This window comes from Lucilia sericata, unplaced genomic scaffold (assembly GCF_015586225.1).
Source record: "Lucilia sericata isolate MDLA Ls3-8-SP2 unplaced genomic scaffold, ASM1558622v1 Contig000147F_arrow, whole genome shotgun sequence".
NCBI lineage: Eukaryota > Metazoa > Arthropoda > Insecta > Diptera > Calliphoridae > Lucilia > Lucilia sericata.
This window is the reverse complement of record NW_023994179.1, coordinates 187,501-214,285: the sequence shown is the minus strand read 5'-3', so window position 1 is coordinate 214,285 and position 26,785 is coordinate 187,501. Positions and strand designations below refer to the sequence as shown.

Genomic DNA, 26,785 nt, shown 5'->3' with positions numbered 1-26,785 from the left:
CCACATGAGTCCCTTTTTTTGGAGTTTTGTTGTCTTTTTTTTTTTTGATATTTTGCCTTCTGCTGTTTTCACATTGTTGTCTGTCTCCTCTAATGGTTTCAAATTCTTTTCGGATTTTACTCCCGCTGCTTATGCCTGATTTAATTCTATTCGTTTGCTTGATATTTATTTGTTATTGGTATAAAAATTAATATTTAATATTCAGTGTATTTTAATATAAACAAATATTAAATTTAATCATATGATTTCGGTATTGTTTTAAAATCGTTATTTAAATAGCACAGTTTGATTTTGGTACTTATAACAGATTCTTAGACAATTTATTTTAATTTCTCTTTAGTTTGTCAGTTTTATTTTAGTTTTTTTTTCTTAATAAGTGTCATTTCTATCCACAGCCCGTTAATCAGTGACTGAAATTTGAAATTGAAAACAGGTTCCTTACTCGTACTACCCACCCGTTAGAAATTGTTTTTTTTTTTTTTTTATAAATTATAATTTATCACTTTTAACAAACATGTGGCATAGAAAATATTTTTCTTACGAACAACCAATTTTAGCTGACCAACAGTCCAACCAACAACTCTGACAAAAATCATTACGATTGGCGCTTGTTTTTTTGTCAAAGAAATCAAAACATGCAAATGACTTGATTAAGCGAAATTAATCCTTTTAAGGGTGGTGATTAACAAATCCAAATATTCAAAAAATTTACCTTTGACCCTCCATAACAACACTAGATGACGTAAAGCAGACTAGGCCGAATACTACAATACAAATAAGGACCTCAAACTGTACAAAATTTCAGATGGGAGTTGTTTTAATTTAATTACAACCAGAGCGGGTTTTTTTTTGCACAATTTTTACTTCTGTTTTGGGCAAATCACTTTTGTATGGCCTAGTACGATCGTACAAAAGTTTGATCGCTATGTATATTATAGTACAATCATACAAACATAGCTAGATTGTCAAAGAATTCAAAAAACCCAATTTTGTTATAAAACCCATCTTCATAATGGGTTAATTGTAAAAAATAAAAGGAGATCATTTAAACTAAATAAGTGCTGAACAATATTCAAGTTTTTTTCTATAGGAAAAGCACCCCAGTGCACTCAAACACATTTAAAATGAGACATCAATGAGGCATTCAAAGCAAAAAGTAGTGAAAAGGAATTAAATACTCAAACGACTACAGCAAATAATAAATACAAATAAAATAGCAAAAAAGAGAAAAAATATGAATGAAATGCCGCTGAACATAGGACTGCAACTAACTGGCACAAATGCCACAGCCACAACAACTACAATACATTTTAGTAATAATAGTAATAAGAACAAACATATCAACAACTATTTGCATACGATTCAATCGTTTAGTAAATGCAGTCAAAAAGTCAGACAAACTAAAACTTCAAGTAACTTCAAGTTGAACTTAAAAACAAACGCTGAGCATTATTTTTATTTGATTTCTGTTTTTCTACACACACACAGATTTCAGATCATAATCACTGTAAAATAGATTGACTGCTGGGTCAAAACTTTTATAGACCGAACCATATTAATGTGAGTGAGCATTTATGTGAATGGTTGAATGTGAGTGTGTTAAAAGTTCTTTCTTCCAGTGTCCACCACAACAACAGTAACAACATTAAAGTTTATCTCTCTGTGTTGTACGATTACAACTCAATGTACATTTGTTGCTTGCAAACAGCAACACAAACTAAAAATTACAAACAACATGGTCATAATCTAGTCAAGCTTACATACAATACAACAGCAACAACAACAACAAAACACTGTTTTGTTGCAAGTCGTTATGTACAACGAGTAACAAAATTTGTAAACGATTCAATTTGGAGAAAACGTAACGTTTTGTCGGTAAAGATGTAAAGAACGGACTCAATAAATACAACAACAACAACAATTTAATACCAATAGTACAAAACACAGAAACAACAAAACTATATATTTATTTAAGCCCGACTAAGAGGAACAACAACACAACAGCAGGAACAAGTTAAAGTTGCCTTAAGTTGTTGATGAAGCAGGAGATGTACACTTGGAGCAGCAGGAGGACGAAAAGTTGCAGCACACAGGGAGAGGCATTATTTAGCATGAGCTTTTTTTGTTTTTGGTTCAAAAATAAGGTGGATATTTAAGTGAGTGTAGACTTGACTTGAATTGACTTCAAAAGGTGTATATGGCCGACCATAAAGACAAATATTGATTTTAATTTATCTGTGCGATACGATTACGAATACGACGACTACATTTCGCGTTGTGCAACAACTACGAATGTTTTATTGTTGCTGTTGTTGTTTGTACATGAATTGTCTTAAAATCAACGTAAAATTTATTAAGACATTTAGTAACAATAAGCAAATGATCAATTGGCGGGAAATTTCACGAATCGGATTAAGTAAAATTAAAACGCGATTTAACTGATTTAAATCAAGATGTAATAAAGTATTGTCGAAAATATCATGTCTATTAGTATTTTCTCTTATTATTTTGGATTTTATCTCAAATGTTTTGTTAATTTAAAATTTGAATATCCGCAATCTGAGTATTAAAGTAAACATAACTAGAACGCTGGTGAGCAATATAAGCCCAACAAATATCAGGGTTTTCACTAATGCACTTCGATTTGTAAATCACTCGAATAGGAGTGATTTACAAATCGAAAATATGGCAATGACTTGAACATACTTAACAACATACTTTTCTAAGACTACTGCATATCTTCTGCATTACTTAGGAGGAGTCTAGTAATGACTTATAAATAATATATTATTATAGTAAGTATTTACTGTTTTTAGCCTTTATATTTTGTAAAAATATAATTTTTTGTTGAAAATAAAAATAGACTCAGTGGAGGTATCCTCGTAGGCTACTTTTTCTCCAAAACAAACTTTTAACCCCTTACTTTTCAATGCAAGTATTTGCTGGGTATCCATGCAATTACTTTACCGTTTGAAACGTCATTATTTATCATTTAATCATGTACATATTTTTAGCTTTTTTTCAGTTTTGCAAATAATTATTCTTTTGAATCATAGGTCATGGATATTACTGAGCGAAACCATCAGTAGGACGGACGGCTCACTAACAACGTCGTTCATTATTTCCCTAATTAGACCAATTTTGATTAGACGTATTTTTTCTCGATTAATAGTAGTGACAGATTATTGAGCTTGGAAGTAGTCACCGATTAAGATACATATTTTAAAATAAATGGAAAATTAACCAAAAATAAAGTTAACCACTTACTTGGAAAATAATAAAACGCTTTTAAAACACATTCCTTCTTAAAAATATGTCACTACCCATTCCAAACTAGAGAAAATAAAGATGAAGTAAGATAAAATTAAAAACCAAAAAATTATAATGAATTACATCATAAATTGATCTTGACTGATATAATCATAATAAAAACAAAATACTCGAGCAGAAACAGTAGCTTGGTGACGCCATTCGTACGTTTTTTTTTTTTTTATAACCATGTCCAAGCATATCGAGCCAGCACAAGACCTTCTTTTTTTTAATCGGAAAATTAATAACTTCATTAGTTGCGTTTACCTTTATGTTTATTTTTTCATTCGTTTTCGAAAATCTTATCTCTCTTATTACATCAGATTATCAGATCATTAAAAATGTCAAACAGAATTTTACACAAACGCTACCGGGTACACACAAGTGAATCCTTCTCTCATGTTGTTGTTGTTGTTGTTTTATAGTCATATTCGTAAAAATTGAGACGAAGATGTTGTTATTGTATATACAATGTCATCATTCCATTTACGACAAACAAACATCCAAGAAACACCCATTTGTTGAGATAAAAACTGTTGTGATGGGGAGTTTTTGAGAGGCAATGAGAAAATTAAAACATAACAACGATCCAGAGAAATAAAAAGGAGACATAAACAGGTACATATTTGATCGACACAAAAAAAGGTCACTCGACAACTAAATACACAAATTGGTTACATTTATATTTTTATAGGAAAAAAGGTAGAAATTAAATGAAAATTTATGCTTATACTGAATACGAGTATAATAATGAAGTGACATTATTATTGTTGTACAATTTTATTACATTTCTTTTCAATTAATTGTTAAAGGTAAAAGTTGCCTTTTTAAATATCATTGCCACTATCATTAGCATCATGATCTTGATTAAGAGAAAACAAATTCCAAATATTTGAATTTTTCCTAAAACTAATGACTGTCATACAAACTGTATCAGTGATTGTGTTGCTAATGCCATCAATATTATTATAATGATTTCTAAGATAAAACTACATCAACCAAAATTCCTCATATAAATTTCAAATTTCTCTTGAAAATGATCATTACTTAATTACTTTTATACTTGTTGTTCTCTCCACCTCTTTCCTTCCATCCATACTTACTATTGTCACAATAAAGATCAATTTTATTTGATTATTTTGATCTTTGGACTGACTATTTATAGTTTTATTTCAACAATTTACCTTTTTTTAAACTACTGTAGATTAGAATATAAATCAACTTTTGATATTTAAATGGATCAAAAGTTGCTAGACACAACAACAGCAACAAGATCATCATCATTATTATCATTAAAGCAGATGTATCGAGGTTAAGTCTCGTTATTTTAACTGATTTTTTTTTATTGATATGACGACTATAAATATGTGTATATTTTTGGCATCTGCCTTAATTTTAGGTTTGTTTATTTTTCTTATAATAGAGATGATCATAATAAATTACAAACTGTTTTAAAAGAGATGGATATTTTGTTGTGTAATACGTATTTTTCCATTAAATTACAAATTACGGTAAATATAAATTGGCAAGTGATTGAATTTAAAATAATAATAAAATTGGTCATTTAAAGAAAAATTTTTATATAAATTGAAAAAAATTGCTATTCCGAAAAAAAGAAGAGAGTAATCCGTACTTGAATCAATACGAAGCATTATTAAGTGAGTGTGTACTAAAATCAAGTGTCAGATATTTGAATTAATTACGGATTCGTTAAGTACGAAAAACCTAATTTATACCTTCTTAAGATCAAAGTGACCTTACGATGTACTCTTACAAAGGTAAAAAGAGTATTTCATTATGTAATTTTCATTTAATTTATCGATCACTAAATATATTTCATGAAGCTTCTCTTTTTCCAAGAAAATTGCTTTTTATACATACCATCAAAAAAGATGGCGGTATATTGATATTGTCATTCCCTTTGTAACACATTGAAATATTGATCATAGACCCACAAAAGTATATATATATATTCCTGGTCCTTATTAAATTCTAAGACGATATAGCCATGTATGTCCGTCTGTCTGACTGTTGAAAGCACGATAGAGTCTAAACGACAAGAGCTAGAGAGTTGAAATTTTCCACAAATATTTCTTATAGGTAAGATTTCTTTGGTATTGAAAATGGGCAATGCCGGTTCATGTTTTCGCATAGCCTCCATACAAGCGGCCTCCCAAAAACAGCTTTAACAGTCATAACTGTTTTAAAAAGGGGTTTATAGCGATGAAATTCGTCATAAATAGTTTTATATAAACCCAATTCTCTCTACCAAATTTTATGAGGATAGGTCCAAAATTGGCCCTATCCCTCATATAGGGTCTCCTCAAAAATAAGACTTTAACGCCCATTACTGGCTTAAATATACGAGTCTAGCGCTGAAATTCGATATAAGTAAGTTTCTTACGAGCAAAAATCTATCTATCGAATTGTATGAGGATCGGTTCACAATTTACCCTACCCCCCAGAAAATGCCTTTAACGCTCAATACTGGCTTGAAAATACGAGTACAGCGCTGAAATTCCACATAAGTAAGATTAGTAGGAGCACAAATCCACCGAATTGTATGAGAATTGACCCTCCCCCCATAAAAGACCCCCTTCAGAAAATTTCATAGCTAGTATAGCTATGAAATTCGTTATACAGAGGTAATTTTATAATTGAATTCTATAATTGACCCTACGGCCAATTTATGTTCATGGACAAACATTTTTTGTTTTTAAAAATTAATATTTTGTTAATCCGAAAGGGATATGTCCATAATTGACTTAAGTCCTATTTCAATCATCAACCTAATGTTTATAGGCATTTCATTTACGGCATACGTTTTGATGGTGGGTATATAAGATTCGGCATAGTCGAATATAAACACTCTTACTTGTTTTCAATTCGATTTTAAATTTAATTGGTGACATTACCGAAAAACCCTTGATTTTAACAATAAAATTAAAAAGGTACTTCACTTAATTCTCTATAATAAAGGCATTACATGAATCTGTACAAGATTTCGTACAATATAAATACATGCTTCTTTTATTGATCCTTTTAATAAAGACAATTCAAAGCTGACTTGATTTTAAAGATTTATTTTAAGACCTTAATGAAATATTCGAACAAAGGACGCCATAAATTTAATTGTAGATTTTTGCACTTGAAAGAAAAAAATCATTACAATTGTTTGTTTTTATTTCATTCAATTTTATCAATGAATTGATTCCATTGATACCTATGTTTTTTTATGAAAGAAAACAAACAGATATAGAATGAAAAGGACTGCTTTAAGGATCGAAGCACCATTTTTAGAAATCATTTAAAACTCGAATAATGTATTGTTCAGAATTTGCTAATTCCAATAAGTTATTGATTATAAAGATATTGATTTAATATAACATATTGTGTTTAGTTAAAAAGGGCTTTATTTATACGCAACGATACTTTGTATTCTTAATGATTATTTTTCATGCCGAGTTTTATCTTAAAAAATTGTTATAACCGTTCCAGATTCTCTATAATAAAGTTAACGGTTTCGATCAAACAAAAAATATTTCAAACAACTTTTTGGGTGGTTCTTGTTTTTTCACAATTGTCTCCAAATACAACATTTACAGTATTCACCAGACGAAAACTCTGTCTATCAATGAACCAAAATCTTGCAATAAAATTGCTTAAATCTTTGTTGCGACAAAGACAAAAAGATTTAAAGATTGAAACATCAATCGGTTGTTATCACAACGTTTAACCACCCCTATTATGAGAGAACGACCGACTGACCGACTTAAACACTTGTGTACGCATGTGAGAAAAAAAAAACGAAAACATTTTGATGACAATGTAGGTGGTACTGTGTCTGGACTACCTGTACACCCTTAAATTTACACCTCTTTCTTTGTGTTTTAGATTTACATTGTTCTTCATTGATCGCCTGCTAACTGTGCGTTATCTTAAAATTAGATCATGTCTTTATGTGATTTTCTATTAATTGTGCGTTAAATTTTTGTAACCAATAAAAAAATTAAAAAAGAAGAAAAAAATATTGTTTATCATGAGAATGATTGAGAGACTTCTACTACCACTGCAGTGCTAGAACGAATGTTCGAAGACTGATACTAAAAATATACATTGCTTTAAGCCGCTAAGATCTTACAAAAAATCCTAGAGATGTCAAATTTAGATAAACATTTCAGAAGATACAAACAATGTTTATGATATGAAAATACAAGTGCTAGGTATTGTTATTCTTTTGTAGTTTTTTAAAATTGACCAGCAGAATACAAATCGTTTATGTTGGTCACCAAGGAATGTATTCTTTTAAACAAAAATTACAGAAGTTGGACCAAAGAAAAAAATCTGAAAGCCGATTTAGCCAGGGCCCAAATTACGGCATACGATATCGATCGAAATCTCAATAGAATCTAAATGGAGATTTCGATCGATATCCTATGTCATAATTTGGGCCCAGGGTTGAAAAAATCATTCCTATTGTAATTGCTCTTTATATTAAGTGCTTTTTTTATATTACAAACTTTTGTAAAGTTATTCATAAAATAGTCCTAAATTGTCTAGTCCATGGAATAAACAATTAAATAGTCATTAGAATAACTTAATTTATTAATACATAACACGTAGATTAGACCTTTGACTAGTTCATAGAGCAGTCTATTGCCTAGTCTATGGAATAGTCAATAGCTTTCCAGCAAAAACTTACACTGAAAAGTAAAACCGCTTTTCACTACTTATTTATTAGCATTTTAATTCATTATTTTAATACGATAATGACATTAGATTATATGTAAGTCATTATAAAACCACTTAAAAGTAATGCAGATGATAAGTAGTAGTCATTGCGAAGTAAGTAATCTTGTAAATATAGGTCATTACCAAGTTTTTGCTGAGTTAGTCGATAACATAATCAATAGACAAGCCCAATGACTAGTTGTTAAATTAGTCCATTGTATGAGTGAATAGAAAAGTCCATAAACTAAAATTTACAACAAATGTTTTCATCAGCCAAGAATTGATACTTTTTCAACTCTGCCTCTTGTGTTCACATTTTTTAGAAAGACATTTTTATGAGCTACGAACAAGTTAATTATTAGGCTTGACATTTAAACGTTTTTGTCGTCATTGTTTTATTTATTTCTGCCACTAGTAGTATTAAATTTCGGGTCAGACTATTATTCTGAGGTTGTAAATCAATTATTTAACATTTTCAAAGACATCTTTGGCACGCAAAACGTTCAAGACTTGTGTTTCTTGTTTGTCACACACAGTAACCATTTAAGATATGGCCAGAAAGCAGGTTCAAATAGATTTTCTATGTCTCACATAATATTGGAAAACTATAAAATCTATTGGTGAAATTTTTACCCTGCAGCATATGTATGAGAATTTTTCTAAAACAATTCATAATTTATTAATTGTTTTAACATTCCTTTTGATTTCTCTGGAATTTAACACAATTTTATTTGGTATTAGTTGTTCGATATTAAAACAATAACACTTGATTTTGTCAATGGTCTGAAAACAATACACCACTATCCATTCTGAATTTACTATGATGATACTTTGTTCCATTATAGTTATGAATGAAACAAATTCATTGATGGAATTAAAAACAATGGTTTAAATAGAATAAAAACTATTGAGACATTTAGAAATTCTTCTTTTAAGTGGAAAAATCCATAACTAACTCAGTGTTGCAACCATTGTTTGTTATTTTCATTAAGGTCTTTAAATAAATCTTCAATGAATATTGTGTCAGTGTTGAATGAGTCCCTCTTAAAAGGGCCAATAAAAGTCACATTTATTTGTATTGTTCCAAATCATGTACAGGTTGTTGTAATACCATTGTCTAAAGTACCTTTTAATTTCATTGTTTAGTTCAAGAGATTTTTTACATTTCGCTTATAAATGTTACAAATTTCATAATGAATGTTAAAAATCTTTTGTTTCTATTACAAATGTAATTTAAATGAGAGTTTTTTCTTAATAAAATTATTCTTGGAAATATGAAATCATAATAAAAAACTTCTTTGGCGATCGTTACGTTTTATTAAGTGTGAATTATATGGATAATTGCGTTGTGTTGCTGTTTCCCGATTGTCATTTCGATTATACCCATATTCGTTATACTGGTTGTAACTAAACATTAAGAGGCAATCTTTAGGTGATTAGCGATTTTTTTTTTTGGTTTTGAGTTAATTTTGTTTGCAAGTAGTTTAAGAATTTTCCTATCGGTGCTCGTAAGGAATGTTATATTCCGAATAATATCACTCCCAAGATTTTTGGGCGAAAGCTTGACAATAGCAAAGAAAGTGTACCAGAGTTCCACTGTCCTCTCTGCATGCTTTACATTCGTCTGAATTCGCACATCTAATTTTGTTTAGCTGTGCCCGTAATTCTGTGGGTTCACTCAGAATACGTACAATCATACTGCATTGAGGAGATATCTCGTCTTTCTCTCATTAGTGTCGCCCATAGGATCTTTGTGGATTTCTTTCACCCTTATTTTTAATTCAGCCTTCGTTGCGTCGAAGGCAATCCAAGCCCGGTTAGCGCCATATGTATTCTAATCCAATTATACACCTTCCGTTATTGCTCGGACTTCCGAGTGGAAGCTTGTGTTTGGATTAGGTAAACGGTTGCATATTTCTGTTTTCGGTATTCAATATAGAACCCCAGGCCCACTATGTACCCCAATTTAGAGCCATCCGTGTAGCAACGGATTCCTATGGGTATTTGCTCTAATTTTCCGCTTGACCAAGACATTCTATCTGGAATCAGTTTTTCAAAGCTTTCGATATATTCTGTGTCTGGTATGCGATCAGGCACGTCCTATGATTGTTTATAGCCTTCCAATGTGTTCAGTATACATTGAGAACGTGTCCTATAACCGCTTTCGCCAGTTCGCCTAAAGTTTTGAGCCGTTCGGCTGTAAGTGCCGCCTCTAGTCTTAAATATGTTTCCAGAGCCTAGGTTGCCCTAATGACCAAAGAAATCCACCAGATTAAGACCTTATTTCATGCCTATAGTTATCTGATGTGCCTTGTTGATCCTATACTCTATATGGTGTCTAAATCTTAATTCCTAGTGAGGCATTACACCTAAGTACTTAACTCTGTCTGCCACAGGTATCTTCTTTCCCAAGAAACATTGTTAAGAATACTTTGATATTTTTGTAGTTGATCCAGTTGCGGAGAACGCGGTCACCGATCGTCCCTTTACATAGAAGCATGCTGTTTTAAATTAAGTCTTTGTCTGGTATACTACATTTAACCATACTTTCGACTATCCGTTTCAAGATTTTAAGTAGGAAGGATGGCTTATAGGTCGATAAGACTTAGGTGTCGCATTGCTTGGTTTTCCTAGTTTTGGTATACCCTTGCATCCTGCCATTTAATTGAAATCTGCGACAGATGTACGGAAACCAGTTCCGCCTCCATGATATATGTTGCCACGACCTTGCTTCAGCACCGTTAGTTGCATCCGATGTTGATTATGCTGTTGAGAGGAGAAAACATAAGTTCTTGTGACAAAATATACATACTGGAAATTTGCGTGATTTATTGGATAACCTCGATGAACGTTTATTTGGATAACCTCAATCAGGGTCATTGTCTTCCAGCGATCACCTTCTCGCTCTTTGGTTTTGACGCTTCCGGTGTCCTTATCAGGCATAGAAATTTGCGTGATTTATTGGATAACCTCGATGAACGTTTATTTGGATAACCTTAATCAGGGTCATTGTCTTCCAGCGATCACCTTCTCGCTCTTTGGTTTTCACTCTTCCGGTGTCCTTATCAGGCATAGCAGCCTTATTTTAATTTGCACTTCTCCAATTTTGTCTTCTGGGAGTGAATGATTTCCTCCTCGCTATTGGGATTTGACTCCTCAACCAGTACTGGCTAATGATGTTTTTTGCATCGTCTTAGTTAGGTATTTTAGTGGCTTTGTCGGGGCCTGTTGTGAAAAATTTACGATATTTGAAAAAATTACTATACATATTTGAAAATTTACGATAGATATTTTTTAAAAAATTTACTTACGTTACTTGAAAAATTAAGATATTCAGAAAAGAAAAACTAAAAAAGTGCTGCGCATACTTTTGGAGTGGAAATGCAAGAATTTGTGGTGATTTTCTTTTTTATTCACTATGGTAGGAGAAATTCACCTGGGTTGAGAGAAACTCACCACACCTTTTATTCACCACAAATTAATATTCACCATTTATTAATTTGTTATTTAGTTATTTTAGTGACTAATTATGGTTTATGTCATGGCTAAATTGTGCAAGGGTTGTTAGTGTCTTTAATAAAAAAACATTTAGCAAATACTGCAGCGACATAAGCGGGTATTTGTGGAAACATTTATTTAAAGTTAGTTAACAAATAAATATTTCTCCAAAAACGATAATTTTATATCGATTATTATTTATAAAAACAAAGATACATACTACGGTTCTATAGATTAAACGAAAAGTCGACTTTTCGAAATTTTTTATAGAGTTATCGAATTATCGACTTTTTTGGAACAAAATAGTCGACTTCGACGACATTTTGCGACAAAAAGTCGATTGTTCGATTATTCGAAATTCGATTTATAGAACCCTAATACATACAATACATACCAGTGATGACAATTTAAAAGAATTGTTAGTGTTTCAATTTGGAATTTTTTACGAATTTAAAAGCTAGCAATGCTAGCAACAATTTTGTAATTTTTTCATATTGTATATAACATAGAATAATGTAAATTTTTAGTACAAAATTTAACTGAAATTCTGTGAAGAATTGGAACATAAAAAATCAGTTTTAATATTTATCGGCTTTTTCCAACTTATTTGGATCTTTTCGACTTTTATTTACAAAATCGACCTTTTCCTACAAGATAGTCGACTTACCGACCCTTTTTTTACTTCGTTCCACCAAGCAATTATTCGACATTCACGCTCTTCATTTCGTTATTCAACCCACAATTATGAACTGCATCATACAAGTAGGGTTCTATAGTTGAAACGAAAAGTCGACTTTTTGACTTTTTCATTTAGTTAAAAGTCGACTTTACGACTTTTTGCATTTTATGGAAAGTCGATTTTTCGACTTTTTTCATTTAATTAAAAGTCGACTTTTAGACTTTCGGCTTTAAGTATTTTATAAATAGTCGACTTTTTCCTACTTTTTTCGACTTTTTCTGACTTTTTGACTATTTTCGACTTTTTTTGACTTTTTTCGACTATTTTTTGTCTTTTTTCGAGTTTTTCCGGCTATATTAGAGTTTTTGACTTTCTTCAACTTTTTAAAATTATCGACTATTTTTGACTTTTTTCTACTATATTCTAGTTTTCGACTTTTTACGACTTTTCAACTTTTTTCGACTTTCTTCGACTTTATTCGACTTTTTTCGACTTTTTTGGACTTATCGACTTTTTTCGACTTTTATTTACAAAGTCGACTTTTTTCACAGACGATAGTCGTGTTATCGACTTTTTTGGAACAAAATAGTCGACTTCGACTTTTTTCGTCAAAAAGTCTATTGTTCGATTATTCGAAAGTCGATTTATAGAACCCTAATACCAAGTTCACACGAGCAGTTGAATTACTTAATTCGGCCTCTGAATGACAATAGCCAATTATTAACTGGTTTCTACGACACATTCGTAATTCGTTTTGACAGTTCATCGCCATGTTGTTTTTTTAATTCATTATTTTGTAATTTTTTTAATATTCATTAATGTGTGTATACAAAAATGCATTTATTTGTTACATTATTTTAACAAATTAAGTTAAATATTTTCTATTTATTTGCATCTTTCTGTAATTTATTTGTCTCCGTTGGAAAAAAACAAACAGCTGATTATGATAAATACCCGATAAAAATTAGAGATGACACTCATTGATTCGTAAAATTGTTTTATAAAATAAAATTATTTATTTTATAAATATAATTTTAAAAATAAATAAAATAAAAAAATTCTTCATTCAAATTCTTGCTTCAAGTATAAAGAAAACATTTTTTGTGTTTTTAATATAACTTATTTTTATTCGAATTGAAGTTTCTACCTATACAATTTTTTAATTTCGTTTTACGACTTTCTGTGTTATGTATGACACGTTTTGGTTGTGAAATTACATTCAAATATTTATTTCCTTTCGGAAAAAGGTCGAAAAAGTTCAAAATTTCGAAAGAAAGTTGAAAAAAGTCGAACTTAAAATAGTTCGAAAAGCGACTTTCATAAACTGCAAAAAGTTAATTTTTTAAAAACCTACTTACTCTATATATATTATAGTAGATTTTTTGATTCAACTATGGAACCGTATTCATTCTATCGCACAAAATCAAGTTTTTGTTCTAAATTACTAGAATTCTGTCAAATGTTACAGTTTATTATTAATCGCTAAAATTCCTACCAAGAAAGTAAAATCGCAAAGTTGCTTTACTTACCAACTACAAGCAGGGTTGTCGCGCAATCAGCGTTTTTTACAAATTACAGTCGTTAAATTAGTTCTAAAATTTTTCAGTGCGTTCTATAAACAACCGTGTTAGCAACGACGAGAAAAATTTCATTTTCATATTTATTTTGTAATACAAAAAGAAGTGTGAAAAAATTAGCAAATATTGTAACTATCAAAACAAAATATTCATACGCCAATTGAAAAATTGTATTACTAAAATATAAAATTCAATGTTAATGTGAAAAATAACAAGTGTTTATCGGTGTGTAAATGAAAATTAGAAGTCAAGTGGTGAAGGCGACAAATAAAAATATACGGGCGAACAAAAAAAATAAGAAATAGTTGAGAAAAAGGCAAGTTTTTATTTAATTCCAAATTAAAAAACGCATAAAAAGAAGTTGGTGTTTATAAAATAAATTGTTGAAACGACAAAAAATTAATAAATTGTGTGGTAAGAGACATCTTGCAATTTGTTTTGTGTGTTTGTGCGTATAAAAAGTCTGCCTGTCTTCATTTAAAAAAAATGAACATAACCAAACAAAATTTTCGCAGTATTTTTTCTTTTTGTGTTTAGCTTATAAGAAAAAAATACCGAAAGACAGACAAGTCAGGAGGAATTTATTTAATGGCACATTCTTCCATTGTTTATGTTGTGAACATTATTTCATTTTGTTTTTGAAAATAATTTGTTGTTTTGCTTCGTTTTGTATTTAATTTCCATTGGTCTGTAATATGAAAAATTTCCGACCACACGAAAATATTCCTTGCAAAACAATGCAAATTATTGGCCAACGATGTTGTCATATTGTTTTCTAATTTTAGAATCTTATAAAAACAGTGTTGACCATAGAGCGTTTAATTGTTATATATGGGTCATGTAACTTAAAGAGTATTTAACTGTAAAATACTTCTTTTTAATAAATAAATTAACATTTAAGTTAATAAAGTAACGTTATAGCTATCATAATTTTATTCAACATAATAATAAAAAATAGTTAACAATATTTAGCAAATGATATTGTTTTAATTTATTTAATTTGTTTATGTTCGTATTTACATCATTTAAATTAAAAAAATAAATAATGGAGTTGCCAGCTTTCACTTAAGGTTTTATATTAAGGATTTTGTTAAAGGTATTTTCAGACTACAATACTGAGTATTAATACTTGTCAAAAATGTTTGTATCATAATACAATTTACTAGTCTAAATATAATTTGTAATTTGATTTTCAAAAATATTACTGATTTTTTTGGCATACGGTCGGTATTTATAAATTTTTTAAAACAATTCAAAAACTTTTTATTTTCAAACGTATTCGGTATGTATTTTATAAATACAATAAAAAACAAACAAAAAGTGTAAAATACATTAAAAATAAGAACGAAAAGTGCATAAATAATTGAAAATTGGATAAAAAAAATATTACAAATATTATAGTGTAAACATAAAATGTATTTTTCGGATTGATTTTTTGAAAATGCGAATTATTTTCATAATATTTTTAATTTGAAGTGTGTTAATACTCAGTATTGTAGTCTGAAAATACCTTAAAAGATGTATATATTTTTGTTTGTTTTGTGAATCGTAATAACAAATAAGCAAGAAATTAACTAAAATCTGTATGGATTTCACCAGAGAGAAAAAACAGAGAATACTAGAGAAATATCTTGAATAACATTAAAGATTTCTTAAATTTGGTAAAATTTATATACATGCATTATCACCACAGTTCATGAACCGGTCCACTCAATATATAAAATTACTTTACATTTTATATTCTTTCCAACGGTATATTATATTAACCAAATGAAAGCTTGAAATGTTTTCTCAAACTTTGTAATATTTTCGGTACCGTTTTAGCGGTGATTTATTGAAATAACTACTGCTCATATTATAAATTATTGGAAAAACTTTTCAAGGCATACTCAAATAAGTTGTATGGTCTAGATTGGTGCATGAACAGTGGATATAATGTATACAACTAAAAAACCTTTAAAGCTCTTTTTGTAACTCTTAAACTAATAGTTTCTTGTCTAAAAAAACAAATATTTTTTAATTAAAGGCAGTGCAATGAGCATCTATAAGAATATAAAATCGGTTTATATGTGCCTCGATAGTATAAGCCATTAATTGCAAAACAGATATCCCGTTTATATAACACAAAGTTGTAGCCATATTCGAACCGTTATAATATTATGAATTCACTTTTATTAATAAAATTTTTAAGCTGTCTGAAAGTTTTATTCTTTGGCTGTAATTAAAAGATTTAATAGTGTTATACCGTTTTTTATAAAATCATAAACTACTTGTACCCTTCAAAAATTAATGCAATTAAAGTAAATTCAAAAATATTCCCCTGTAAACATGACTGAAGTACTATATTAACTTTTTTTGAGCGCTGGCAACCCTTATTTCATTGTCACTTTAGAAATCAAACTTTCGCGGTTTTTTGTGTAATTATGTATTATTGTTTTGTTGCATTTTCACACAATGACGATTTTATTATTGATGGCGCTAATTTCAAGTAGCAGATCAAAGTAACAAGCACATCAGTGACGCAACATTGATAAATAGCGAATGCTTTAAAAATTGCATATCATTTTGAAATATATATAGTTATTTCCATGACTAACAAAAGTGTGTGATTCACAAAAAACTCTATATAAGGATGCAAAAATATATATTTAAGTCATTTTGAATAATAGAGTTCATGCATTGACCGTTAATGTTCAATTAAATCAAGAAAAATACAATTTTGAAAATAATTCTGTAAGGTATGTAAAAAATAATAAAATTGTTATAAAAACTAATTTATATATTTTCTATTATTAAGAGAATAGACTTCAATTGAATTTTAATGCACTAGGAAGGATTATTTATGTAATATTTCAACTTGGGTGTCGTTATTGTAAGTGTACTGAGTGCAAGAAATATTACACCATAAAATCCTGCCTTTGTTGCTTTGGCAAGTTGTAATAATGGACTTTAGGCTTCTTACCTTTTCTTCTTGTCCTGAAAAGTTTGTATATTTGCTTCAACTGTTCTAACGAAGCTTGACAGATTTTGCAAGAAAATGTTGAATGCAACCTGAAATAAAAATATATTGCATGATAGGTCCATATTGTATCAGCACATCTTTCGCAAATTACTTTTATTCTTTAGGCCAAGCTATAGAACTCCACTTTATATACCAGCAGATACATTTATATAGTTGTGAAAAGTGAATAGGACTTAAACCTTCCCGACTTGTTAAGAAGTTATATGTTAAGAATAATTAAAATTAAAGCGGAAAGACAATTTTAATAATTACAGCATCTTCCAGAAGGGGTTATAAAAATCGCTGCTTTTTTTATTAGAAAATACTTAATATGGCAACACTAACAGACACTGTCATTTTCAAAAGGCGAAAATGCAAAAAAGAAAAACGCAGATAAATAATTTCCCTCTCTTCGGTTTTTCACATATTTGCGCTGCTTTTTTGTGTACAAATTATTTGATTTTCGAATTTTTATTTTATTTATTTGCAAATCAAAAGAAACAAGAATAAATCGAACAAACTATATTTTAAAGTTTTGTTTTTGTAAAATATTTTAGTGTTTTTAAAAGAAAATTATACCAATAATTATAAAATAATAGTGTGGAAAAGGTAGACGATATTTTTTTTGTTTTGAAGTTCTAAAAAGTATAAATAAATTTTTGATTTTTATAGTTAATATTATTAAAATACTTATTTTTACCCAATGCGGTGTGTGTTTGTGATGGAACCTGTGATATAATCCTGTCTATCATTTGAGGTTTTTTATCTGTCTGTCTGCCAGCCGTGTGAATTTTTTTTTTAATTTATTTCAAATCTTTTACAAGTTATAAACTCTCAAAAGTTTAAGAAATTAAAATTATTAGTTCTGAAAATTAAAGTATGTATTGTTAATTATTAAATGTTTTAATTATGTTCATTGTTATTACCAATAATGAAATAAATCTTGTGAACTGAGATGTCTACACATAAATTTTTATTTTATGGCAGCAGCAGCTGATTGTTGTGAATCTTTTTTTTTTGTTGAAAAACTTTCCTTGATAAATTCATTATTTTCTAGTATTTAATGTAATTGCAACAAAATATTTTAGTATTGATGATGTTCCTAATACTTGTAAAATATTTGAGTCATATTTGTTTGTTGTTTTGTTTTTTACACATGTTTATTAATTGTGTATTTTGGTCATGTTTAAAGATTTATTATTAAATTCTTCATTATTATTATCATCATCATCATCGGGAATTTAGTGCTTTGATGTATTGGTATTTTTGCGTCTGCGTCTGACTCAATATTATTGATTTTTCAAATTCATTGTTGTTTGTTGTTATTCATTGTAGTTGCAACTGGTGTTTTTATTATGGAAAACTCATTCAGAAAATGTCCACGATAAATCAAAACATTTGTTAAACTGAATGGGTTTAAAATAAACAAGTGTCATAGTCAGGATATTTTCAAAATAAACGTTGTTCTTTTAATCTTTAAAAGATTTTAGAAGTAAATCTAAAATTTTGATAAAATTTTAAATAAATTAATTTTATTACCTTACAGAATTTTATCGACTTTATTGATCTCTACACAATCTACCTCTTATTGGATTTCCAAATAAAACATAAACAGAAGTTACAAATAAACTAAATCGTTATTAACAATACAGCAGATTAAAATAAAATACAAAATTCATATTAGAAAATCATATTACCTTTAGGAATACAATAACAGCACAGAGCAGGAAAAGAAAAGGAATAATTTGACTCACGCTCTTGCTATACACAGCATGAACAAAAGTGATGGGCGGATTCCTGGATAAGCCTAAAACTGCTAAACACAATGACAGTGGCGAAGGTAATAAATTACACTTCGGTGTTAGCTCGATGCAGGGCTGGCGATGTGAAATGGAAGATGCCTATTATGCCTGCGCAGATCTTGGTGAAGATCTAAAAGACTGGTCATTTTTTGCTGTCTTCGATGGTCATGCCGGTTGTAAAGTGTCAGAGTATTGTGCCAAGTATCTGTTAAACTATATTGTCAATACACAAGAGTTCCAAGATGGCGATCACGAAAAAGGCATACGTACCGGTTTCCTGCGTATTGACGAAGAAATGCGCAAGCTTCCCGAACTTAATATAAATGCTGGTAAATGTGGTGGCACTACAGCCGTCTGTGCATTCGTTTCTCCCACCCAGATGTATATAGCAAATTGTGGTGATTCGCGTGCCGTTTTATGTCGTCAAGGCTCCCCAGTCTTTGCCACACAAGATCATAAGCCCATATTGCCGGTGGAAAAGGAACGTATTTGTAATGCTGGCGGCAGTGTCATGATTAAGAGAGTCAATGGCACTCTGGCGGTTTCAAGAGCTTTGGGCGATTACGATTTTAAAAATGTCAAAGAAAAAGGACAGTGTGAACAGTTGGTTTCGCCAGAGCCAGAAATATTCTGTCAAAGTTGTCAGGATACTGATGAGTTTCTAGTTTTAGCTTGTGATGGCATCTGGGATGTTATGACTAACGAAGATGTCTGCAGTTTTATACACTCGAGGCTGAAAATCACCGATGATTTGGTGGCCATAGCCAATCAAGTCGTTGATACATGTTTGAATAAGGTAAGTTTGATAATTTTTATTTTATAGTCATTGTATGCATTAAAAAGTAATTTATTTTTATAACTCTTACATTTACAGGGCAGCCGAGATAATATGAGTATCATTATAATAGCTTTCCCTGGAGCACCTAAACCTACCGAAGAAGCGTTAGAAGCCGATATACGGCTGGAAAAAGAAATTGAGAAAATTACAAGAGGTTGTTTAAAAAGTTTATTTTGTTTTTAAATTATATTCATAAACATATTTACTATTAACTTTTGATATAGCCAGAACTAAGTGACAAACAGACCCCTCAAATAGTTTGTTCGCGATACTCTCATATATAACAAGCTTAAAATTGCCAAAGATTGTTATTTTGAAATGAAATCATACAAAATGTTCCTCATTACCATAAACACTACTACTCAATATTAGTTCCTCTAATTACAGTTTGGGCATAAATTCAGAGTGGTCCGCGTATCACTGAATTATTTTTAACCACTATGTGCCATATTTTTTTCTAAAAGGAAGTAAATGCTTCCATTATATTAAAAGAAGCTCTTATAATACAGTATTATTATATCATATTTATATTTTTTTTCCCATAAACTTGATTTTTGTTTAAACGTTTTTACAAAGAAATAGGAGGAAGTAAAACTTAATGTTGTTTGGAAATTGACTGCCATAGACAATATATTAAAAACGTTTAAAAGAATGGTTATTATAAATCATTGTTATTGAAATGTTGAATTAAACATTATCAAATTTGTTAATTTATTTTTAGTTGTTATTTTTTCTTTTTTAAAGAAATTAAAATCTCAATTTGTTGTAACTTAAAGTACGTACAAAATTATTAAAGTTTTAAGAAATAATTGAAAGTTAAATTTTCTTAAAATACTTATAAATTTTATTTTAGAAATTTACTACCTAGAGTTAGTAGTAGTTGAAAATTTTTAGTTCTTAAGTTAAAAAGTTAAAACAAAAAAGTTCTTTAAAGATATTAGATTAATAGATACGAAAGCCTTAAAGTTTTAACTGATATAATCAAGCCTATAAGACAATTTTTTCTTCGATATTTATTCGAATACTTAGTGCCATAGTTCGTGTAGAGTATGATTATTTTCCTATGGAAATTAATTAGTAGAAAATTTTTTTTTCAGTATATACCTTCTTAGTTTAGTTTTAGAATTATGAAATTCTACCTGAAAATAACGTTTAAAGTAAATAACTAATATATAACCCTTATTTTTTCATTCAATTGTAGCAAAATATAAGACTCTGTAGAAGGGTTTTCGAATTAATGAACATTTATTCAAATTATCTTTAGAAACTAAACTGCAGTTTCTTAGTAAAAGAATTTGTATGATCTAGAAGCTTCATTTAATTGAATTACTTCTTAATATCATTTGAAATTCTCATAACCATAGTTTGGAAAAATAATAAACACACAACATTAGAAGAATCCTTTTAGCGTAATATTTACAGTTTTATAATATATTTTAATTTTGAACATAATTTCGAATATTGAAACGTAATTAAAAATTAACAAAATTTTTAAGTTCAAAAAAAAAAGTATACAATTTTTCAAATTTCGAAAGTAAAAAATTTTGAAAATAATTTCAAAAATTTTTATGAATATTAAGTAATTTTAATTGTAGTTTCTGAAAACAATCTTTTAGAGTATGTTCGAAATATCAGTCTTTTTAAAGTCTAAAATCTGATAAAAAAATTGACTTCAATTTACCTATAAACAAACTAAAATTGCAAGTTAAATAATAATTTTCGAAATTACTGTTATCTTAATCGAAACAAACAATTTAATTGTTCATACATTTTTGCTGTATAAATTCCAAATACGTGAATGAATAATCATATTTTAACTTAACTAATAGACAAACAAAACCAAAACAAAAAAACGTAAATAAATATTTGCAAAAATTCAACGTTTAATATAAGAAATTATACAATTACAGATAAAATATAGTTTAAAGATAAGCATATACAAACAATCAAAAATATCTTATATTTAATATCAACATTTAACTTTATAACATATGACAAACACTTACTAAATAACTAATAAAACGAATTAGCTAAGAACTTTAATATTTAATACGGAATTGATATAAACAAAACAAAAATTAAATCAAAAAGATTAACAAATGAACATAAAAATAGAAAATGAAATAAATGACTGCAAAACGAAACTCATGATTATCAGAAAAATGAAAGGAAACAAAGAATGAAGTTATGAAATAAATAAAAATAGAATATTACTATATAAAAGATAAATTAAATTTTAATATTAACGAATTTCCTTAATAATTATAAAAGCAATAAATTTAAAACATATCTAGTGCATTATTTCTATATTGTAAAGTCTTGTAATAAAACCTTATGCTCACAGTAAAAGTTTAGAACAATGAATAAAAGTATCATCATGAAAATAAATTACTTTGTATAACTGACGCCTCATTAATATGTTTTTATAAACAAAATAATAAACTCTAATATGAAATTGTAATATTTTATGCAATAAATATTAATAAATTATTAATAAAGGATATTTTTTTTAAATATTCTGTTTAACTATGACTAATTTATATCAAGTAAAAAACACAATTTACATGTTTCAAAATTTCATTATTTAAATTTTTTTAACATTCATCCAACTTGTAGCAAAATATCATTTTCTTTTCAAAGTTTAGCTATTTTGAAAACCAAAAATTAAGTTTTTTTTAAATTATTTTGTGTTCGAAAAAAAGAGAAAATCTAACGTTTTAAAAATGTAAAGTGTGAGCATAAGGTATGTTTATTTAAATTTTTATGATTAATTTATTACGGCTATATTTTTCCCACTGATTTAGTATTTGTTTTTGTTTTTCTAAAAACTCTTAAGGATCTTATGTTTAATAATTTATCAAAGGTTTACATAAAGTGTTCTTTAAACCTTTAATAAATGATTATGTTTAAGATTCTAAATAATTTAATTGTAATAAATAGTTTTTATTTTTATTTATTTTGTAAGAACAGCATGTGCAAATGTATTTGTTAACAAACACACTTTTGTAGAATCAACAACAACATTTACATATAAATTACTACGTTTTCCAACTCATTTTCCTAATATTTAGAAAAACTTTAAACTAATTTTTATAAATTAATTAAACTGTTCGGTAACTAAAACAAACTAAAATGTTTATTAATATAATTATTAAACAAATATATGTTTATAACAAGCTTTTATAATATTATTAAAAAAAAGCAAATCAAAATTGAAAGTATTTTACGATTCATGAATATTTTTTAGTTTTAAAATTCTCAAGTTCGAAATTCGAATGCAACATTTTTTTTATATATTTATGAGTCTTCTAGATTTGAAATGTAATGTTATATTCAAAATTTCGAAGTTGTGTTTGAAAAACATTTAAAGCTTCTAAAATACTTTTAGATTATGAAGATTTTAAATAAAATTCGAACTTATGTTAGAAAAAACTGTAAAAATAATTTTTCGATCATTAGTTCGAATTTTCGAAATCATCATAATCCAGAACTCATTTTTTAGAACATAACATAATAAAATTTTAACTTATGTTCGAAAAATTGTTATTTTTCAAAAAAAAAAAAGAACTAAAATATAATTATTCGAATTTTCGAAAATTTTGTTTCAAATATAACATGGAATTTCCGAACATAATATTGCATGTTTCAAAATATTGAACTGTTTCAAAATTAAAACTTAACCAACAAACAATTAACATTACAAGTAAAATAAAAGCTTGTATACAGATTTGAATTATAGTTTTTAGTTACTGAACAGAATGCCTGAATCTCTAAACTAAACCATATGGAAACTATAATTTTATGAATATATTATTTAAAATGTAAATTATTTATTTTAGGTAGTTTTAGTACTCAATTTTTATATTTTTTATAACACTTTGAAACTTTATAATTGCTAATTCTCTGTTACCCATATTATCTTTTTCTTACAGAGGAAATTGAAAGTTTTGAGGCCGTAAATTATGGTGAATTACTGGTAGCTTTAAGAGATAGAAATATTGAGGGTCTTCCACCAGGTGGCGGTTTACAGTCAAAGTAAGTTTTCGCTTTTATTTTTATTAATATTTCAAATTCCAATAAAATTTAAATTGTTTATTTCCCATTTCCTCTTTTAGGTATCATTTAATAGAGCGAATATTTAAAGAAATTTTCCCCGAAGAAAAGTGTGAAGTACGCAATTATTTTTATAATTGTTGAATATTTTATTTACATATTTATTTATTTAATTATTTATTTATTTATTATTGCTTTTTAGATTTTAGTTTAATAATTGCTTTAGCTTTGTTTGTTGTTAAAATTTAGCTGCTGGTTTGTTTAATGGAAACTGAAAATGAAATTTCTTTAATGAGTGAGAGTTATAAAAGTGGAATAATGACTATTGTTTTAAAATGATATATTCTTCACTTCATTGTTCAATTCTCCAAACCACTATGAAGTTGATTATTACAAAACTGTTTTCATATCGGTCCTCCCATAATTGTTATCCTTTGGCAACTATTAGATACTTAATTAACTTCTATAAAAACTCTGGTTTGGAAACCCCGTCTTCTTTACAAGAGGAATAAGAGTTTTATAGATAGAGATTTCATTTAAAATTCATAAACATTTTGAAACTTTTTTACAAATTTTTAAATCTGAAATTAGTTTTAAATACAACTAAATTCTCATGATTACGAGAATATCTTAAAAAATGTTCAACATAATTTCTAATCTTCGATATTTTTTAATCTTCATGTTCTAAAGCTTTAATATATTTTGAAACATTGCTGCTTAACGCATTGTTACTTAAACTTAAAAGTAAATGAAATATTTATTAAATCTCCAAGGTCTCATAGAACATATGTTTGTGACACCTGGCTGAAAAATTTAGCAGATTATTGCAGATCCATTTGTTCTTAACAATAGAAATATATTTCAGTTTTCAATTAAACGCCATAATAATATATAAAAATTGTTAAAAGTTTATTTATTGCTCATTTTTCATTTACAGGTACAAATCACTTTAATAAGGAATTTATTTAAATAATTTAAACCTTAGAAGCTTTCAAATGTAGAAACAATTAATTACTTTTCTTTCGTTAAAAAAAAATGCTGCCTTATTCAAGTGATTTGAACACTATTTATTATTTATCATTAATTAATAATCATTTTATTTTAAGTTGTATTAAAATCTGTTCAATTGTACAAGAAAATATAATTTTATTTTTTCTTTACAAACAAATTTTCAAAAAAAAAAGGTGTGGGCCTGTTTTCTTTATCAAAAAAATATACAAACAAATTGAACATTTTAATTTAATTATTGACACAAACAAAGCATTTTAATTATTTGCTGAAAATATCAAAATAGCAACAGCTTATTTTCATTTAACTACAACTAATTAGCCACGCTAACTATTGTCTAATGTCTTTATTTAAATGTTTTAACAATTGTATGTGTTTTCTATATTTACAGACTGCATCACATTGAAATCCGGTTAAATATTTTAATTGATAAAGTTCAAATTTAATTAAAACAAAAAAAAAAAAAAAAAATAAGAAAAAAATACAAAAAACTAATGTCAACAACAACCAAATACCACAACAACAAAAAAACCTACAATATTTTACATAAAACAAAAAACTATTTCTATACTTCATCAGCAACAAATTCACTCAACAACAAAAACAAAAAAAATCTAAAAGAAATCTTTACAAAATAATAATTTAAACTAAACTATACATTTTTTTACAATTCGTTTTCGTCGTTTAAGTTTTAATTATAATTTCTTGTATTTTTTTTCTAGCCAGCCAGCTGTTAACGTTAAGGAGTTAAACAAAAAGAAAAAAACGTATACTTAAACTTAATTAATTATTTAATATAATAAGTTTTTAAGTTTTATTTTCTTTTTAAACAAATCATTAAACTCTTCTTTTTTATTTTTATATTTAAAAAAAACAAAAAAAATACCAATCAATACATTAAACAACATAAACACAACAAATTATCTACCAACAACCATCATAAGCAATACACTAAAAGAAATTTTAGGAGAATTTTATTTTGGAGTTTCAGTTATTAACAATTAACATTTAAATTAAACTAAGAAAAGTCAATTTAAAAAAATATATTTCTGTTTATTTTTGTAAATTCAATTTTAATCCTAAAGAGTTTTTTTATACTTTTTTGTTCTCATAACAATTTTATAAAGTGTATTGCCCAAAATACCCCTTCCCGCCCCAAAACACTCACAAACACACTTACACAGTTAAAAACAAAAAACAAAAAGAAAAAAAAAAAATAAAACTAAAACACAATTTATAATCTTTACCAAGTAAGTTAAATCTAGGATTCATACATTAAAAAAAGGGAAACAAACACAATATTTAAAAAAAGAAGAAAAAAACCTAAGAACTAAAGAAAACTATATATTATAGCACACACAGGGATTCCTTGAATTTTATACTTTATTTTTCTATTTTCATTATTAACAACTATTTTATTATATAAAAACACTCTTCTAAATCAAGTTTAGGTTCGAAAGAGTGACACAGTTTATATTTGTAATCTTAAATTTGTTGTTTTTTTTTTTTTTTGTGTGAGTTAGCTTTGTTTTTCTATAACACTATTATATAACATATATTAATTACAAACAAATTAATAATTAAAAGGAGTTCCAATTCTGATTTTTTTTTTTTATTTAATTTTTTAAAACTGAAATCTCTTTTTAAATTGTTCATTTTAAATATGTTTTGTTTTTCTTTTTATTTGTAACGTGACTCTAGTTCTTCTTTTTGTGTATTAAAAATAATAAATAATTAATTGTTTTTGTTTTAATTGTAATACCTTTACCAACTTTTATTATTTAAGAAACAGTTTTTTGTACGTCTTTTTAATTTCTTTTAAATGTCTGTTAACTTTGTTTTTTTATTAATAATGGTTCAATTTTTCCTGTTTTTCTCAAAAGATTAATTAATTTCTATTAATTGTAAGCCTTATTAAAACCACAACTTATATTCCTACAAAATAGTAAGAGAACAACTTAATTGAAGGTGAAAAATAATTTTACACTTTTTTTCCAAAACCTAAGCTAAAGAAAAAAAAAAAAAACAAAACAAAAGAAACCTATTTGTAAATTATAAAAAAAGGAGAAGTAAAAAACCGATTATAAAAAAAAATATATGCTCGAGTTTGTAGTAAATGTTGAAAACCACTCTTTTTAAATTCCTGTAGATAATAACAACAGCAAACGTTTAGAAAAAGGTAAGAATTATTTTACTCATTTCACACTAATCAACATCAACATCTACATTTCATCATTTACTCATTAAACATGTCTACTGTATACCAATCATATCATCTCCATAAACGAC

At 27.6% G+C, this 26,785-nt stretch overlaps 2 protein-coding genes across 5 annotated transcripts in view; one reads left to right on the top strand and one right to left on the bottom strand.

Annotated features, from left to right (window-relative positions):
* LOC119601180 (protein phosphatase 1B) overlaps nt 1-25,016 on the top strand; it is a 260,061-nt gene extending 235,045 nt beyond the window's left edge. Inside the window, exons 1-6 of one of the 4 annotated variants that reach the window (XM_037951934.1) lie at nt 13,813-14,110; nt 18,342-19,393; nt 19,472-19,589; nt 23,368-23,470; nt 23,551-23,605; nt 24,888-25,016. In XM_037951934.1, coding sequence (XP_037807862.1) covers nt 18,581-19,393; nt 19,472-19,589; nt 23,368-23,470; nt 23,551-23,605; nt 24,888-24,902 — 1,104 coding nt within the window. In that variant the 5' untranslated portion in view covers nt 13,813-14,110; nt 18,342-18,580 and the 3' untranslated portion in view covers nt 24,903-25,016. Of the gene's footprint in view, nt 1-13,812; nt 14,209-17,194; nt 17,405-18,341; nt 19,394-19,471; nt 19,590-23,367; nt 23,471-23,550; nt 23,606-24,887 lie in introns of those variants that run through there. The other 3 variants (XM_037951936.1, XM_037951938.1, XM_037951935.1) reach the window with 3 other exon arrangements.
* Nucleotides 25,017-26,312: 1,296 nt separating this feature from the next.
* LOC119601188 (dynein assembly factor with WDR repeat domains 1) overlaps nt 26,313-26,785 on the bottom strand; it is a 2,865-nt gene continuing 2,392 nt past the window's right edge. Inside the window, exon 5 of the mRNA XM_037951958.1 lies at nt 26,313-26,785. This exon is cut by the window's right edge and continues 181 nt beyond it. Coding sequence (XP_037807886.1) covers nt 26,769-26,785 — 17 coding nt within the window. The 3' untranslated portion in view covers nt 26,313-26,768.